The sequence below is a fragment of the Oncorhynchus gorbuscha genome, linkage group LG15 (genome assembly GCF_021184085.1).
Source record: "Oncorhynchus gorbuscha isolate QuinsamMale2020 ecotype Even-year linkage group LG15, OgorEven_v1.0, whole genome shotgun sequence".
In the NCBI taxonomy this organism is placed as follows: Eukaryota; Metazoa; Chordata; class Actinopteri; order Salmoniformes; family Salmonidae; genus Oncorhynchus; species Oncorhynchus gorbuscha.
In genome coordinates, this window is record NC_060187.1 from 84,141,943 (window position 1) to 84,160,337 (window position 18,395).

The following is an 18,395-nucleotide window of genomic DNA, read 5'->3' on the forward strand; positions in this document are numbered from 1 at the left end:
ATCCTCTCATTTGGCTCAGAAGGAGTCCGCTGAAAAGGATGCCTAAACAGAGTGTGCAAAGGTATTTGAACATAGAATGACGTAGGTTGATTCTTGTAGTTCTGTCTTCTGACTGGTTGGTGAAGGTTGGAGGCAGGTCCTGTCCGACCCTTTGCCGGTGCCCCATTGGTGCTCCTTGAAGTCGTCTGATCCTGGCCCCTGCTCAGTTGAAAGGGGTGTGTCTGTGTGTCAAGACAATTGAGATAAGGGGAACTGAAATTGACAGTGGCGCAAGTAGGGGTTTGTGTGTCCAGGGATGTCAGTTGAAATGAGTGTGGGGTGTGTGTGTGTGCGTTCGTGCGCTGTAATGTATGTGTGTCAATTTGTGTGTCAAGAGGCCATGAGATAGGGGGAACTTGGGCTGACAGTTGGCGCTTCAGGCTAGGGGGTTTCCCTGTTTTGACAGGGATGCATATGATGGCCTCAGTCAGACAGATGAGTTTGGTGTCCTACAGTTGCTTCTGCGGTTAGAATCTGCTTTGACCTGGACAGAATGTGTCTGTGTTAAAGCAGAGGTATGTCTTGAGCAAAAGTCCCCTAAGCCTCAGGATGTGTTTTAATTATAGGGTTGCAAGTAAACTCTGCTTAGGCTATGAGTGATTACTATACATGTGTGATTAATATATTAGGGATATACTACACTAGCACATATACCTACTTATTCCCTTCCACCCCCTATGGCATGGGTATTCAAGGACAAGTCAGTTAAGAACAAATTCTTATTTTCGGAGGCAGAACGACAGATTTTTACCTCGTCAGCTCAGGGATTCGATCTTGCAACCTTTCAGTTACTAGTCCAACGCTCTAACCACTAGGCTACCTGCTTTATTCATCACGGTATCTCAGTGCATTCAAATTTCCATTGATAAAATGCAATTGCTTTCGTTTGTCAGTAGCTCATGCCTGCCCCTACCATGAACAATCTGTACATCAAGTAGAGAATCCCACACATGTGCAGAAGCTTCGGGACCTTTAGCTGTCGGGAAGAGGGTTCCAGAAGAATCGGATCTGCAGCAATTCCGTTAGCTAAACGGAGTGGCGAATGCTGCTTGTTTAATAAAGTTAGATCAAAGCTTAAGCAATGTCTGCAAGATCACATAGTTATGGGATTGTACATAACCAAATATAAAAGCATAACGTTACTGTAAGACAAAACACCACCGCATTAATGAGATTTTAGGATGATTGTCGGAATGGTCTCATTTCTCTCCTGCCGCCAAAACTCAACAGCGTTGTGCCAAAATGTGCTTTGAAATAAAACACAGGCAGGCCTATGCAAGTAGACACCATCAGCTCTAAAATTCACTCCCAGTACATCATTCAAAACAACATTGTACATAACTCAATATCTATAAAAACCTATATTTATTTATTTTAAATAACGAAACGTGCCAAACGTGAATTGGATCCTCAGCTCTGGGGAAGCGGCCAAAGGGAGTGCCGAAACGAGGGTGGTTACCTTCGGATCCACAGCTCTGGGGAAGAGGCCAAAGGGGAGTGCCGAAACGAGGGTGGTTACCTTCGGATCCACAGCTCTGGGGAAGAGGCCAAAGGGGAGTGCCGAAACGAGGGTGGTTACCTTCGGATCCACAGCTCTGGGGAAGAGGCCAAAGGGGAGTGCCGAAACGAGGGTGGTTACCTTCGGATCCTCAGCTCTGGGGAAGAGGCCAAAGGGGAGTGTCGAAACGAGGGTGGTTACCTTCGGATCCTCAGCTCTGGGGAAGAGGCCAAAGGGAGTGCCGAAACGAGGGTGGTTACCTTCGGATCCACAGCCTTTAACCTATAAACAAATAACATTGTTATCAATCGATACATGTTTGCAAATGTCTTGTCTTTTGAGTAGGCCAATTTATATTTCAATGAAGCCTGCAGAACCAACTTTACCTGTCCAAAAGTAGACATGTTAAATCAACATAACTCTTCAGCTCCTGAATGGTAACGTTACAGTAGAATATGGTAGTTAGCTAGAATGACTGAAAGTTGAGGCTTGCGCATTACCAGTCAGGAGACAGCATGCCAGGCATTTCCATGTTTGCTGTTCTCTCCACTGTGAAAAGAACACATGGCGGACTGCGACGTCGGATCAAAACGAAAGTGACATAAGTCAATTATTTGGAGTAATGAGAATGATTGTGACTGTTTTTGTTCAGATAAATGCATCTGCTTCCCAATAAAACTAGTTAGAACATTCTGCCATATTCGATGGAAAAGAGTTTGTTTCCAGTGATGATCTTGTCACCATAGAGTACAGAAACAGTGTCATTTTAAAGAAAACGTCACATTTAATTAACAATGGCCAGGTTGTACCATACATTTGTGTATTGGTTAAAAAAAAACTCAAGAACTGGTGTCCCAGAAACAGATTATGCAATTGAAAGCATGTCCATTGAACTGCATTTTAGAATCAATCAGATTCTGGGAAACTGGAACAGTTCAAAGTCAGAACTTGAGGATAACAAATTCTAGTGTCGGGAGATGTTTTCAGCTCTTAGTCTTGATTCATATTCACTAGGAACGAATCAGAATAAAACAGGCCAAAACAGAGAGGCACTACCTGAACTTTTCTTTTAAGGTTGCAAAACATTTTTGGCGTGTACTAATGAATACATCCTTGGCCTTTCTGTCCACCCATCTCACCTACAGCAGTGCCTAGCCTGTCCCGTAGGCCTCTGCTAGTGACTACCTCCCTCTCCCTCTGTCTTTACCTCTCCCCCTTCACTGCTCCCCATCATCTCCTCCTCCTCCAGGTCAAAGTCAGAGTCACTCTCTCACTGCCTCTCCTTCTTCAGGATCCTCATCATTGCACTGGCGCTTCCTCTGTTTCTCCTCCACTCTCTTTGATCACTCTCCTCCAACCCACATCTCCCACTCAGTCCAGAAGGTAAGCTCTACCTGCTGCCGAGGCTTCCTCTGTCCAACCTCCCCTCGCTCCTGCCCAGTCCTGCCATCTGTTTCCCTCTCTCCCTGACCCCCAACTCCTATGCCTTCATCAGGGTCCAGCCCTGAGTCTGGGCTGTGGTAGCGTCTGACGTGCTTCTTGAGGCTGACGTTGTGGTTGAAGCTCTTGTCGCAGCGCTGGCATTGGAATGGCCTGTCCCCAGTGTGGACGCGCAGGTGGGACTTTAGCTGGTTGGCTTGGGCAAAGGCACAGGGAAGGGCAACACGGACCATGTAAATACAATACATGTCTGATTTAAATAAAAATGTAAAGCATTGTTTAAAAAATATATATTTATAGTAAATTTCCCTCTCCAAAATAGGAGTTTAAAAAAGTAACTAATTAGTATTGCATACCTGGCACTTGAAGGGTTTGTCGTCACTGTGGGACAGCTCGTGCCTCTAGGCGGTGACCTTTGTCGAATTCCTTGTAACATGTATGACAGATGTGTTTCTTAAACATGTGCTCTCTGAGATGGCGGTTCCATATGAGGATGTTGTCAAACCTCAGTGGGCACTGAGCAGCTGTAGCATCTGTGATTTTTGAATCTGTGGGTCTTCGTGGGTCAGCTTGTCCAGCCGCATCCTGAAGGATTGGAGGCAGAACTTACAGGGAAACTTAAGGTCCTGATGGTGTTGCCTCTGGTGACTCTTGAGGCCCAGTTCACTCGCAAAAACCCTGCCCACAGTCTGGACAGCGGAACATGAACTTGTGTTCACACTTATGGTGTTTCAGCCTGGTGGTGTACAGGATGCCACATTCAGGACAGAGATATGGCGTTTGGAGTGTTTGAATTTCTGTCGGATGCTGGCAAGGTCCCCGGAGTCCGGTTCTCCAGCAGCACCGCTGAACGACTCCTGGTCCTGCTGGTCTCTCTGGGGTGATGATGAAGGTGATCCATCAGAGTCTTCAGCAGACTCATCCAAACCAGTCTCTCCTGCAGCCTGCTGCAATTGCCTTCCTCTGCTTCTCCCTTCTGCTTCTCACTTTCCCCCTACCCCTTCCCCTACTTCTTCCCCTGACTCTCCCTTTCTTTCCCCCTACCTCTTGCTCTGCTTCTCACTTTCCCCCTACCCCTTCCCCTACTTCTTCCCCTGATTCTCCCTTTCCTTCCCCCTACCTCTTCCTCTGCTTCTCACTTTCCCCCTACCCCTTCCCCTACTTCTTCCCCTGATTCTCCCTTTCTTTCCCCCTATCTCTTCCTCTGCTTCTCACTTTCCCCTACCACTTCCCCTACTTCTTCCCCTGATTCTCCCTTTCTTTCCTCCTATCTCTTCCTCTGCTTCTCACTTTCCCCCTACCCCTTCCCCTACTTCTTCACCTGATTCTCCCTTTCTTTCCTCCTATCTCTTCCTCTGCTTCTCACTTTCCCCCTACCCCTTCCCCTACTTCTTCCCCTGATTCTCCCTTTCTTTCCCCCTATCTCTTCCTCTGCTTCTCACTTTCCCCCTACCCCTTCCCCTACTTCTTCCCCTGATTCTCCCTTTCTTTCCTCCTATCTCTTCCTCTGCTTCTCACTTTCCCCCTACCCCTTCCCCTACTTCTTCCCCTGATTCTCCCTTTCCTTCCCCCTACCTCTTCCTCTGCTTCTCACTTTCCCCCTACCCCTTCCCCTACTTCTTCCCCTGATTCTCCCTTTCTTTCCCCCTATCTCTTCCTCTGCTTCTCACTTTCCCCTACTTCTTCCCCTGATTCTCCCTTTCTTTCCTCCTATCTCTTCCTCTGCTTCTCACTTTCCCCCTACCCCTTCCCCTACTTCTTCACCTGATTCTCCCTTTCTTTCCTCCTATCTCTTCCTCTGCTTCTCACTTTCCCCCTACCCCTTCCCCTACTTCTTCCCCTGATTCTCCCTTTCTTTCCCCCTATCTCTTCCTCTGCTTCTCACTTTCCCCCTACCCCTTCCCCTACTTCTTCCCCTGATTCTCCCTTTCTTTCCTCCTATCTCTTCCTCTGCTTCTCACTTTCCCCCTACCCCTTCCCCTACTTCTTCACCTGATTCTCCCTTTCTTTCCTCCTATCTCTTCCTCTGCTTCTCACTTTCCCCCTACCCCTTCCCCTACTTCTTCCCCTGATTCTCCCTTTCTTTCCCCCTATCTCTTCCTCTGCTTCTCACTTTCCCCCTACCCCTTCCCCTACTTCTTCCCCTGATTCTCCCTTTCTTTCCCCCTATCTCTTCCTCTGCTTCTCACTTTCCCCCTACCCCTTCCCCTACTTCTTCCCCTGATTCTCCCTTTCTTTCCTCCTATCTCTTCCTCTGCTTCTCACTTTCCCCCTACCCCTTCCCCTACTTCTTCCCCTGATTCTCCCTTTCTTTCCCCCTATCTCTTCCTCTGCTTCTCACTTTCCCCCTACCCCTTCCCCTACTTCTTCCCCTGATTCTCCCTTTCTTTCCTCCTATCTCTTCCTCTGCTTCTCACTTTCCCCCTACCCCTTCCCCTACTTCTTCCCCTGATTCTCCCTTTCTTTCCCCCTACCTCTTCCTCTGCTTCTCACTTTCCCCTTACCCCTTCCCCTACTTCTTCCCCTGATTCTCCCTTTCTTTCCTCCTATCTCTTCCTCTGCTTCTCACTTTCCCCCTACCCCTTCCCCTACTTCTTCACCTGATTCTCCCTTTCTTTCCTCCTATCTCTTCCTCTGCTTCTCACTTTCCCCCTACCCCTTCCCCTACTTCTTCACCTGATTCTCCCTTTCTTTCCTCCTATCTCTTCCTCTGCTTCTCACTTTCCCCCTACCCCTTCCCCTACTTCTTCCCCTGATTCTCCCTTTCTTTCCCCCTATCTCTTCCTCTGCTTCTCACTTTCCCCCTACCCCTTCCCCTACTTCTTCCCTGATTCTCCCTTTCTTTCCCCCTATCTCTTCCTCTGCTTCTCACTTTCCCCCTACCCCTTCCCCTACTTCTTCCCCTGATTCTCCCTTTCTTTCCTCCTATCTCTTCCTCTGCTTCTCACTTTCCCCCTACCCCTTCCCCTACTTCTTCCCCTGATTCTCCCTTTCTTTCCCCCTATCTCTTCCTCTGCTTCTCACTTTCCCCCTACCCCTTCCCCTACTTCTTCCCCTGATTCTCCCTTTCTTTCCTCCTATCTCTTCCTCTGCTTCTCACTTTCCCCCTACCCCTTCCCCTACTTCTTCCCCTGATTCTCCCTTTCTTTCCCCCTACCTCTTCCTCTGCTTCTCACTTTCCCCCTACCCCTTCCCCTACTTCTTCACCTGATTCTCCCTTTCTTTCCTCCTATCTCTTCCTCTGCTTCTCCCTCTACTACTTGTTGCGCTCTCCTCCTCTGGGTCAAATTCAGAGTCACTCTCTCTCAGTCCCTCATCCTCCTCTTCCTCTGGGTCAAATTCAGAGTCACTCTCTCTCAGTCCCTCATCCTCCTCTTCCTCTGGGTCAAAGTCAGAGTCACTCTCTCTTTGGCCATCTTCCTCATCTGTTTCCTTCTCCTCACCCTCCAGCTCAACACCCATCTGCAGCGACCTCAGTCTTCTCTCATCTGTCTATCTGAGAGGTAGGGCTTTCAGAGTCCTCAGGCTCTATAGAGTATATTGTCAACTCAATAGAGGCCCGCTGCTCACCACCATTCTCCGGTTGTTCACCACCTAGGGACTTTTCTCTCCATCATCATTCTCCTGTAAGGACAGACTATTTTCATCCTGACTTCGTGCACTGTCCATCTCACTGTCCAACACCACCTCAGTCACTTTCTTGATCTCCTCAGCTCCTTTGTTCCCCTCCTTCTTCCACCTCACCAATGACGAGCCACTTCCCCCTGGTCTTGGTGGCTGGTCTACAGTCACCTCCATTTCCAGAGAGCCGGTCAGCTCCAGGGCCTCATGTGTGTCCTCAGATGGCAGAGCCACATGCATCTCAGCCACCTTAGCAAGCATACACCATTATTGGAGTGATAATTATGTTAGAGCTAGAGATACCACAGAATACAAACAACTGAAGTTAGTTAGTTACCTCACAATATCAACTGTTAATCCTGAAATACCAACCTGGGTGTTCTGTGGCTCTTCCCCATTTCCTCTGTGTGTTGTCTGGAAAACAGACTGGTTGCTTGCCTATGTCCTGAGGTGGTTGCAGCTACGGCAGTGTTGGTTTAAAGAGAGGCACGTCCTGTCACTCTGCGTCTGGATCACACTCACAGCTGTACTGCTCACACTGCTGAAACAGCTGCAGCAGGCAGTTGATGTTCATGATAATATCTTCTGGGGAGGGAGGGGGACAACAGGTTGTGTGGGGGGGGGGGCAGCTAACCTGCATCAAATTTGGAAAAAAAGGGGGTTATTTCCTGCCACTTGGCTCTTGCAAATTCATATACATTAGCATATTTGGAAGAGACCGATGGAATGTTCCTCAGTCATTCGCATCATCGCACAATCTTATCGTCTAGGAACATGCCTGGATTAAAATACACTAAATTGCTCGTTTAACATCTCATTCCAAAATCATGGTCATTCATATGGAGTTAGTCCCCCTTTGCTGCTATAACAGCCTTTCCTCTTCTGGGAAGGCTTTCCCCTAGAGGTTGGAACATTGCTGCAGGGACTTGCTTCCATTCAGCCACAAGAGCATTGTTGAGGTTGGGTACTGATGTTGGCCGATTACATTGGCTCGCAGTCGGCGTTCCAATTCATCCCAAAGGTGTTTGATGGGGTTCAGTTCAGGGCTCTGTGCAGGCCAGTCAAGTTCTTCCACAGCAATTGACAAACCAAAACACTTTGTGCATGGGGGCATTGTTATGCTGAAACAGGAAAGGGCCTTCCCCAAACTGTTGACACAAAGTTGGAAGCACATAATCATTTAGAATGAGATTGTATGCTGTAGAGTTAAGATTTCCCTTCACTGGAACTATAGGGCCTAACCCTAAAAAACGCCAAACCTTACAGTTGGCACTATGCATTGGGGGTAGGTAGCGTTCTCCTGGAATCCGCCAAACCCAGATCAAATCAAAATCAATTCAAATGTATTTATATAGCCCTTCGTACATCAGCTGATATCTTAAAGTGCTGTACAGAAACCCAGCTTAAAACCGTAAGCAATGCAGGTGTAGAAGCACGGTGGCTAGGAAAAACTCCCTAGAAAGGCCAAAACCTAGGAAGAAACCTAGAGAGGAACCAGGCTATGTGGCCACCCAAGGCTATGTGGGGTGGCCAGTCCTCTTCTGGCTGTGCCGGGTGGAGATTATAACAGAACATGGCCAAGATGTTCAAATATTCATAAATGACCAGCATGGTCAAATAATAATAATCACAGGCAGAACAGTTGAAACTGGAGGAGCAGCACGGCCAGGTGGACTGGGGACAGCAAGGAGTCATCATGTCAGGTAGTCCTGAGGCATGGTCCTAGGGCTCAGGTCCTCCGAGAGAGAGAAAGAAAGAGAGAAAGAGAGAATTAGAGAGAGCATACTTAAATTCACACTGGACACCGGATAGGACAGGAGAAGTACTCCAGATATTACAAACTGACCCTAGCCCCACGACACATAAACTACTGCAGCATAAATACTGGAGGCTGAGACAGGAGGGGTCAGGAGACACTGTGGCCCCATCCGATGACACCCCCGGACAGGGCCAAACAGGAAGGATATAACCCCACCCACTTTGACAAAGCACAGCCCCCACACCACTAGAGGGATATCTTCAACCACAAACTTACCATCCTGAGTAGGCTGCATAGATTTCATGACAAAAAGCTTTTGTAAATTGAAATTTGCTATCGTAAATGTTAGCAACACCTCTGCCTTTGCGGGATGCACGGGGGATATGGTCACTAGTGTAGCCAGGAGGTGAGGCCTCATTTAACACAGTAAATTCATCAGGCTTAAGCCATGTTTCAGTCAGGCCAATCACATCAAGATTATGATCAGTGATTAGTTCATTGACTATAATTGCCTTTGAAGTAAGGGATCTAACATTAAGGAGCCCTATTTTGAGATCTCTTTCAATAATGACAGGAATGGAGGAGGTCTTTATCCTAGTGAGATTGCTAAGGTGAACACAGCCATGTTTAATTTTGCCCAACCTAGGTCGAGGCACAGACACGGTCTCCACGGGGATAGCTGAGCTGACTACACTGACTGTGCTAGTGGCAGATTCCACTATGCTGGCAGGCTGGCTAACAGCCTGCTGCCTGGCCTGCACCCTATTTCATTGTGGAGCTAGAGGAGTTAGAGCCCTGTCTATGTTGGTAGATAAGATGAGAGCACCCCTCCAGCTAGGATGGAGTCCGTCACTCCTCGGCAGGACAGGCTTGGTCCTGTTTGTGGGTGAGTCCCAGAAAGAGGACCAATTATCTAAAAATTATATCTTTTGGGAGGAGCATAAAACAGTTTAACCAGCGATTGAGATTCATCCGTCGGACTGCCAGATGGTGAAGCGTGATTCATCACCCTAGAGAAGGCGTTTCCACTGCTCCAGAGTCCAATGGCGGCGAGCTTTACCACTCCTGCCTGCGTATGGCATTGTGCATGGTGATCTTTAGCTTCTGTGCGGCTGCTCGGCCACGGAAACCCATTTCATGAAGATCCCGATGAACAGTAATTGTGCTACGTTACTTCCAGAGGCAGTTTGGAACTTGGTAGTGAGTGTTGCAGAGGACAGACTTTTTTAGACGCGCTTTCAGCACTCACAGTCCAGTTCTGTGAGCGTGTGTGGCCTACTTGCACAGTGCCGTTCTTCACTTGAAGAATTTCTGGATCCAGCTGGTGACACGCATGCTTTGGTGCATGTTGCTGTATAGCTCCCTGTTGTTCAATACCATGGGGCCTTCTGCTCTGCTTACTGCCTTGGCATAAGAAACCGACTGAATTGCCCTGAATTTTGTCCACCTCCATCTCTTTCACCCTAGTTGGGCATTCCAAGGATGTCGCCTCATGTTCTCCTCCACAGTCAGTTGCAACCCTTTATTCCTTTGCAATTCTTCCTTCCATCTGCAGACACTCCATCAGGGATGGGTAACTCCAGTCCTCAGAGGGGCCTGATTGGTGCCACACTTTTGCCCCAGCTCTCTCTCTCACACACACACACACACACACACACACACACACACACACACACACACACACACACACACACACACACACACACACACACACACACACACACACACACACACACACACACACACACACACACACACACACACACACGACTCCAATAATCAACTAATCATGATCTTCAGTTTAGAATGCAATTAATTTAAATCAGCTGTGTTTACTAGGGATTGGGGAAAAATGTGACACCACACCACAGTTGTGTTCACAAGTCTGTACAGTACAGAGTAGAGAACACTAGCATAAGTAGCTTAATGTATTGTATTCTACTGTGATGTACTTTAATGTCCAAACTTGTGAAACATTGATGTCTATGATTGATTCAGATTTGGTCTTGTTTTGAAGCAAAGCAACCAAATGTCTTGTTTGGGGCAGAGCTCACTAAAATAAGACAGCGTGTAGAACAATACCCAAATATGCTAAGTAGGCTATTGTATATTTATACCATTTGAGTACCCATTTAGTATACATCACCATGAATAGAAGGACAATATCCATATCAGGGACCTGATGAAATTATGTTACCTTAATATGTTACTCAGTTTAAATCCACTTCACATACTGTAGTTCAATAACCAAAATATATATTTTTCAAAGTCAATGTGTCATGTCATAGTTGACACCCCATTATTTTCTTAATTCGGAGCAGATATTTAAGAGGTATTTTTAAAGTGGACAAAAAACTGAGGGAGATTATTACCGAAGTTCTGTTACCACACTTTGCATCTGCACAGTTCTTCCAGATAATGTGTTTTTGTTAACATGTCTATGTAAATGGTTAAAAGTAGTCAAATCAAATTGTATTGGTCACAAACACGTGTTTAGCAGATGTTATTGCGGGTCTAGCTCCAACAGTGCAGTAATATCTAACAAGTAATATATATCAATTTCACAACAATACACACAAATTTAGGAATGGAATTAAGAATATATAAATATTTGGATGAGCAATGTCAGAGCGGCATAGACTAATACAGTAGAATAGAATACGGTATATGAGATGAGTAGGGCAAAATATGTAAACATTTATTAAAGTGACTATTGTTCCAAGTATTAAAGTGGCCAGTGATTTCAAGTCTGAATATAGGGCAGCAGCCTCTAAGGTGCTAGTGATGGCTATTTAACAGTCTGATGGCCTTGAGACAGAAGCTGCTTTTCAGTCTCTCGGTCCCAGCTTTGATGCACCTGTACTGACCTCGCCTTCTGGATGATAGCGGTGTGAACAGGCAGTGGCTCGGGTGGTTGTTGTCCTTGATGATCTTTTTGGCCTTCCTGTGACATCGGGTGCTCTAGGTGTCCTGGAGGGCAGGTAGTTTGCCCCCAGTGATGCGTTGGGCAGACACACCACCCTCTGGAGAGCCCTGTGGTTGCTGGCGATGTAACTGCCATACCAGGCGGTGATACAGCCTGACAGATTGCTCTCAATTATGCATCTGTAAACGTTTGTGAGGGATTCAGGTGCCAAGCCAAATTTCCTAAGCCTCCTGAGATTGAAGAGGCACTGTTGCGCCGTCCTCACCACAATGCCTGTGTGGGTGGACCATTTCAGTTTGTCAGTGATGTGTACGCAGAGGAATTTGAAGCGTTCCACCTTCTCCACTGCGGTCCTATCGATGTGCATAGGGAGGGGGAGGGTGCTATCTCAGCTCATTTTGTTTAGTTGACTTTTGGTGAGGGTTATTTTCCTGGCACCACACTCCCAGAGCCCCACCACTGTTGGTAATCAGGCCTACTACTGTTGTGTCGTCTGCAAACTTGATGATTGAGTTAGAGGCATGCGTGGCCACGCAGTCATGGGTGAACAAGGAATACAGGAGGCGGCTGAGCACGCACCCTTGTGGGGCCTCTCTTCAGGATCAGCGAAGTGGAGGTGTTGTTTCCTACCTTCACCACTTGAGGTCAGCCCGTCAGGAAGTCCAGGACCCAGTTGCACAGGTTCAGACCCAAGGCCCCAAGCTTTCTTTCCCAATATTTCTTTACAGACTAATACACTTGAAACAAATAACCAAACCGAAAAGTGCAGATATTACTAGTGCCTCCCCCGCGATCAAACCGCCATAAAATAAAAATGCAGCCTAACGTGAACATTGACAGCTGTCTTGGACAAAAATCAAATAAATGCTACTGAGATCAGTGAAATGCTGGCTAAACTGACAACGGAGTGAAGAGCAGAAACCTCAACTAGCAAGTCGCAGCAATTAAGATGTGTGTGCTCGTTCACGCGTAGGAGGGGAGAGAGAATTTTACGCGCCATCATTAAAATTAAACACTTAAATTTACCCCGGTCTGTAACGGCGTTCGTCTGTTGAAGGAAGAGAGTCGGACCGAAATGCAGCGTGTTTGTTACTCATGATCTTTAATGAATGAAAACAGAACGATACATGAAATAACTCAATACAAAAACAACAAACGGAACGAGAAACCTATTACAGCCTATCGGGTGAACACTACACAGAGACAGGAACAATCACCCACGAAATACAAAGCGAAACTAAGGCTACCTAAATACGGTTCCCAATCAGAGACAACGAGAAATACCTGACTCTGATTGAGAATCGCCTCAGGCAGCCAAGCCTATGCAACACCCCTAATCAGCCGCAATCCCAAATACTACAAACCCCAATACGAAAAACAACATATAAACCCATGTCACACCCTGGCCTACCCAAACATATAACAAAAACACAAAATACAATGACCAAGGCGTGATACGGTCTGTCCACGGGACTTGTTGTCCTGCTTCTTGGATGCTGATCGAATTATTGTAGGTTTTAAAGCGGTCTCTGGTGGTGCAGGATTACTGAGGTATACAATTAACGGATGCTTCTGGGAGTCAGCCATGTTGACAGACGTCTAAATATAGGGATAGTTAAAGGACTCATTCAAAGATATTTATAACTAATCCCTTTCTCGCTGTGACTCAGCTGAGTCTTCTTCTATGTCAAAGTGGTCCGCAAACAATCATTTAAGTGCATGCTGCCTTGCTACTTGCAAAATTAATTAAAGAAGTCCTGGATGCAATCATTGATGAAACACAGTCTGGCTTCATGAGGAACAGACATATTTCTAACAATGTCAGACTAGTATTAGACATACTTGACTACTCAGACCTAATAACTGAGGATAGCTTCATATTATTTTTTAGATTTTTATAAAGCATTTGACACAGTAGAGCATCAGTTTCTCTTCCACTCCCTTGAGAGACTTGGCTTTGGGATTTTTTTCTGTAAGGCTATTAAGACTCACTATGCAAATGGTAACAGCTCTATCAAATTGAAATATGGCACCTCACCTAGATTTGAGTTAAAGAGAGGAATTAGGCAAAGTTGTCCTATCTCTCCATACCTTTTTTTATTAATCACCCAACTTCTTGCAAATTCTTTCAATAATAGTCCTGTACAAGGTATTTCCATAGCTGGTGAAGAAATAATTATAAGCCAGCTGCATGATGATACTACACTTTGTCTGAAAGATGCTAACCAAATTCCCATATCGATCAATGTGATACAATCCTTTTCCAAAGCGTCTGGTCTATATCTTAAACATTAATAAATGTGAACTCATTGCTGTCAAAGATTGTGTGACACCTTCGTATTATGGTATTCCAGTAAAAGAAGAACTTACATATTTAGGCATAACCATTAAAGGATCAGATGTCTAGAGGCTTACTAAATTTTAACTTGTAACATATTCCCTTTACAAACCCATCAGATTTTTCCTGGACATTTGATGATGTAGAACAGTGAAACACATTTTCTTTAACAATATATATCTTTAAACCAAAACTGTAGAAGTGAAAAAAAACAACAGCCTCAAGAGTTCTAAGAAATGTTCAAAGCCAAAAGATTATGGTCATGACAAAACCGATAAGACTTTTTTAATGACACCAGTAGGTGGCTCCTGGTTCTGATCTGGTTCTTTCTGGGGTGGTGATGATAATGTATCCAGCTTTTCAACAGCAGTGTCCTCATGTACAGTGGGGCAAAAAAGTATTTAGTCAGCCACCAACTGTGCAAGTTCTCCCACTTAAAAAGATGAGAGAGGCCTGTAATTTTCATCATAGGTAGACAGACAAAATGAGAAAAAAATCCAGAAAATCACATTGTAGGATTTTTTTATGAATGTATTTGCAAATTATGGTGGAAAATAAGTATTTGGTCACCTACAAACAAGCAAGATTTCTGGCTCTCGCAGACCTGTAACTTCTTCTTTAAGGGGCTCCTCGGTCCTCCACTCGTTACCTGTATTAATGGCACCTCTTTGAACTTGTTATCAGTATAAAAGACACCTGTCCACAACCTCAAACAGTCACACTCCAAACTCCACTATGGCCAAGACCAAAGAGCTGTCAAAGGACACCAGAAACAAGATTGTAGACCTGCACCAGGCTGGGAAGACTGAATCTGCAATAGGTAGGCAGCTTGGTTTGAAGAAATCAACTGTTGGAGCAATTATTAGGAAATGGAAGACATACAATACCACTGATAATCCCCCTCGATCTCGGGCTCCACGCAAGATCTCACCCCGTGGGGTCAAAATGATCACAAGAACGGTGAGCAAAAATCCCAGAACCACAAAGGGGGACCTAGTGAATGACCTGCAGAGAGCTGGGACCAAAGAAACAAAGCCTACCATCAGTAACACACTACGCCGCCAGGGACTCAAATCCTGCAGTGCCAGACGTGTCCCTCTGCTTAAGCCAGTACATGTCCAGGCCCGTCTGAAGTTTGCTAGAGAGCATTTGGATGATCCAGAAGAAGATTGGGAGAATGTCATATGGTCAGATGAAACCAAAATAGAAATTTTTGGGAAAAACTCAACTCGTCGTGTTTGGAGGACAAAGAATGCTGAGTTGCATCCAAAGAACACCATACCTACTGTGAAGCATGGGGGTGGAAACATCATGCTTTGGGGCTGTTTTTCTGCAAAGGGACCAGGACGACTGATCAGTGTAAAGGAAAGAATGAATGGGGCCATGTATTGTGAGATTTTGAGTGAAAACCTCCTTCCATCAGCAAGGGCATTGAAGATGAAACGTGGCTGGGTCTTTCAGCATAACAATGATCCCAAACACACAGAGTGGCGGCTTCGTAAGAAGCATTTCAAGGTCCTGGAGTGGCCTAGCCAGTCTCCAGATCTCAACCCCATAGAAAATATTTGGAGGGAGTTGTAAGTCCGTGTTTCCCAGCAACAGCCCCATAACATCATTGCTCTAGAGGAGATCTGTATGGAGGAATGGGCCAAAATACCAGCAACAGTGTGTGAAAACCATGTGAAGACTTACAGAAAACATTTCACCTCTGTCATTGCCAACAAAGGGTATATAACAAAGTATTGAGATAAACTTTTGTTATTGACCAAATACTTATTTTCCACCATAATTTGCAAATAAATTCATTAGAAATCCTACAATGTGATTTTCTAGATTTTTTTTCCACATTTTGTCTGTCACAGTTGAAGTGTACCTATGATGAAAATTACAGGCCTCTCTCATCTTTTTAAGTGGGAGAACTTGCACAATTGTTGGCTGACTAAATTTTTTTTTGCCCCACTGTATCTCTCCTAGAGGCTTCTACCAGTGCCCCCCGCCTCCACTACCTTTCCCTTTACTCCCTGTCTTCTCCTCTTCCTCCAGGTCAAAGTCAGAATCACTCTCATTCTGACGCTCCTCCTCCTCAGGTTCATAGTTCCACTGTTGCCTGCTCCTCCGCTCTCGCACCTCCACTCCCTCCCCACTCTCCCCTTGGTGATAGCGTGTGACGAGGTTCTTGAGGCTGACGTTGTGGTTAAAGCTCTTGACGCAGCGCTGGCATTTGAAGGTCCTCTCCCCAGTGTGCAGGTAAGACTTCAGCTGGCTGGCCTGGGCAAAGGAACGCTGGCACACCTGACACCTAGCAGGAGCAGAGTGTAATGGAAAACATTAACACTTTGCAGTCCACTTTCAGCTGATAATACAAACAAACAAAACATACATTTCAAAGGGAGATGTGCTCAGTATCAAACTAACAGAGTATGCAGTATAAAACACCTACCTGAAAGATTTGTTGTCACTGTGGCTCAGCTTGTGCTTCTCAAGCTTGCTAAGTTGGGGGAATTCCTTGTAGCACGTGTTACAAATGTCTCTTGGACTCATGCTCTCTGAAATGGCGGTTCCGTTTCAAGATGTTGTAAAATCCCCAGGGGCATTTGGAGCACCTATAGTGCAACTTTTTGACCTGGTGGTCGTCCTTCTCGTGGGTCTGCTTGCCTTCCCTGGCCTTGAAGTGCTTGAGGCAGAACTTACAAGAGTAGACATGCTCTTGATGGTGAAGCCTCTGGAGATGCTTGAGGCCAGCTTCATCCACGCAGCGCTTCCCACAGACAGAACTGATGCTCCACACTGAGATGAGGATGCCACAGTCTGGACAGAGAAGCCGTGAGCGTTTGGAGTGCTCTCAACGGACGTGCTCCTCATAACTGTCGAGGCGTGGAACCGCATGCAGAGTTTGTGAAACCCAACAGGCTCCCCAGGCTGGCCATCACACACACAGCTTCTTGTGTCGGCGTGGAGTGTAGGCTGGCTCGCTCGCTCCGTCTCTTGCGCTCCATCTCTCGCTCGCTCGCTCCGTCTCTTGCGCTCCATCTCTCGCTCGCTCGCTCCGTCTCTTGCGCTCCATCTCTCGCTCGCTCGCTCCGTCTCTTGCGCTCCATCTCTCGCTCGCTCGCTCCGTCTCTTGCGCTCCATCTCTCGCTCGCTCGCTCCGTCTCTTGCGCTCCATCTCTCGCTCGCTCGCTCCGTCTCTTGCGCTCCATCTCTCGCTCGCTCGCTCCGTCTCTTGCGCTCCATCTCTCGCTCGCTCGCTCCGTCTCTTGCGCTCCATCTCTCGCTCGCTCGCTCCGTCTCTTGCCTCCATCTCTCGCTCCGTCTCTTGCGCTCCATCTCTCGCTCCGTCTCTTGCGCTCCATCTCTCGCTCCGTCTCTTGCGCTCCATCTCTCGCTCCGTCTCTTGCGCTCCGTCTCTCGCTCCGTCTCTTGCGCTCCGTCTCTCGCTCCGTCTCTTGCGCTCCGTCTCTTGCGCTCCGTCTCTCGCTCCGTCTCTTGCGCTCCGTCTCTCGCTCCGTCTCTTGCGCTCCGTCTCTCGCTCCGTCTCTTGCGCTCCGTCTCTCGCTCCGTCTCTTGCGCTCCGTCTCTCGCTCCGTCTCTTGCGCTCCGTCTCTCGCTCCGTCTCTTGCGCTCCATCTCTCGCTCCGTCTCTTGCGCTCCATCGCTCGCTCCGTCTCTTGCGCTCCATCTCTCGCTCGCTCGCTCCGTCTCTTGCGCTCCATCTCTCGCTCGCTCGCTCCGTCTCTTGCGCTCCATCTCTCGCTCGCTCGCTCCGTCTCTTGCGCTCCATCTCTCGCTCGCTCGCTCCGTCTCTTGCTCTCCATCTCTCGCTCGCTCGCTCCGTCTCTTGCGCTCCATCTCTCGCTCGCTCGCTCCGTCTCTTGCGCTCCATCTCTCGCTCGCTCGCTCCGTCTCTTGCGCTCCATCTCTCGCTCGCTCGCTCCGTCTCTTGCGCTCCATCTCTCGCTCGCTCGCTCCGTCTCTTGCGCTCCATCTCTCGCTCGCTCGCTCCGTCTCTTGCGCTCCATCTCTCGCTCGCTCGCTCCGTCTCTTGCGCTCCATCTCTCGCTCGCTCGCTCCGTCTCTTGCGCTCCATCTCTCGCTCGCTCGCTCCGTCTCTTGCGCTCCATCTCTCGCTCGCTCACAGAATCTAAAGTCACCTCCGGCTCCAATGAGGGTTCCCAGTCAGCATTAGCCTGCTGCTCCTCTCTGCTGGGCAGTCCCTTTATCTGTCTGTCTCTCGTCTCCTTTTTCCTCCTCTAGGTACAGAGCCCTTTCCTCCCTGTTGGGTGCAGTGTCTGCATCACTGTACTGTAGATCCTTAGTCACCTCCATCACCAGAGAGCCAGTCAGCTCCAGTTCCCCCTTCTCGAACACCATGGCAGCCAACAGCTTCTTCTCTTCCTCGCTATAGGAGCCAAAACTTCTAGTCTCCTGCTTCACAGACCCGTCCCTTTCCATCCTCAGGGAACAACTGTTGTCTAAGTCTTTGTATTCACGCAGCAGGCCCACTGACACTTCACTCACCTAATCAAAAGAAAACAGAGATAAGTGTTATTGGCTACATGATGAAGTGTGTTTGATTCATATCTCATATGAAACCCATCTCATACAGCAGCAGCATCATAACCTGTTCTCCGTGGTTTAACTCATCTGAGCTTCTGGGCTGAATGTTTACGCACTGGTCCTCCTCAATGGACAGACAACATTCTTCAGTGGCACTGCTGCCTGGCGTCTGGCCTATCAACAGTGACTGTGTTAACACCCTTTCCTGACCAACCAT

The 18,395-nt window shown here is 47.4% G+C and overlaps 2 protein-coding genes across 4 annotated transcripts in view; one reads left to right on the forward strand and one right to left on the reverse strand.

The window, feature by feature from the left end:
* LOC123998279 (ribonuclease P protein subunit p38-like) overlaps nt 1-18,395 on the forward strand; it is a 73,969-nt gene that overhangs the window by 29,163 nt on the left and 26,411 nt on the right. Inside the window, exon 2 of one of the 3 annotated variants that reach the window (XR_006832246.1) lies at nt 15,665-15,866. The exons of 1 other annotated variant lie outside the window; for it this stretch is intronic. The gene's annotated coding sequence lies outside the window, so the exon portion shown is untranslated. Of the gene's footprint in view, nt 1-15,664; nt 15,867-18,395 lie in introns of those variants that run through there. One more of the 3 variants, XR_006832248.1, reaches the window with a different exon arrangement.
* On the reverse strand, nt 15,479-16,712 carry LOC123998280 (zinc finger protein-like). Its single transcript, XM_046303351.1, has 2 exons — nt 16,062-16,712; nt 15,479-15,920 (listed from the first exon to the last, which is right to left on the reverse strand). The coding sequence occupies exons 1-2, from the start codon at nt 16,160-16,162 to the stop codon at nt 15,602-15,604; spliced, it is 420 nt and encodes a 139-aa protein (XP_046159307.1). The 5' UTR covers nt 16,163-16,712; the 3' UTR covers nt 15,479-15,601.

What these genes read in the sequence shown, in the direction of transcription:
- LOC123998280 (XM_046303351.1), bottom strand. Translation starts at nt 16,162, where the DNA reads ATGAGTCCAAGAGACATTTGTAACACGTGCTACAAGGAATTCCCCCAA. An exon ending in AGTGACAACAAATCTTTCAG is followed by an intron (nt 15,921 to 16,061) that starts GTAGGTGTTTTA and finishes TGCTCCTGCTAG; the next exon opens with GTGTCAGGTGTGCCAGCGTT.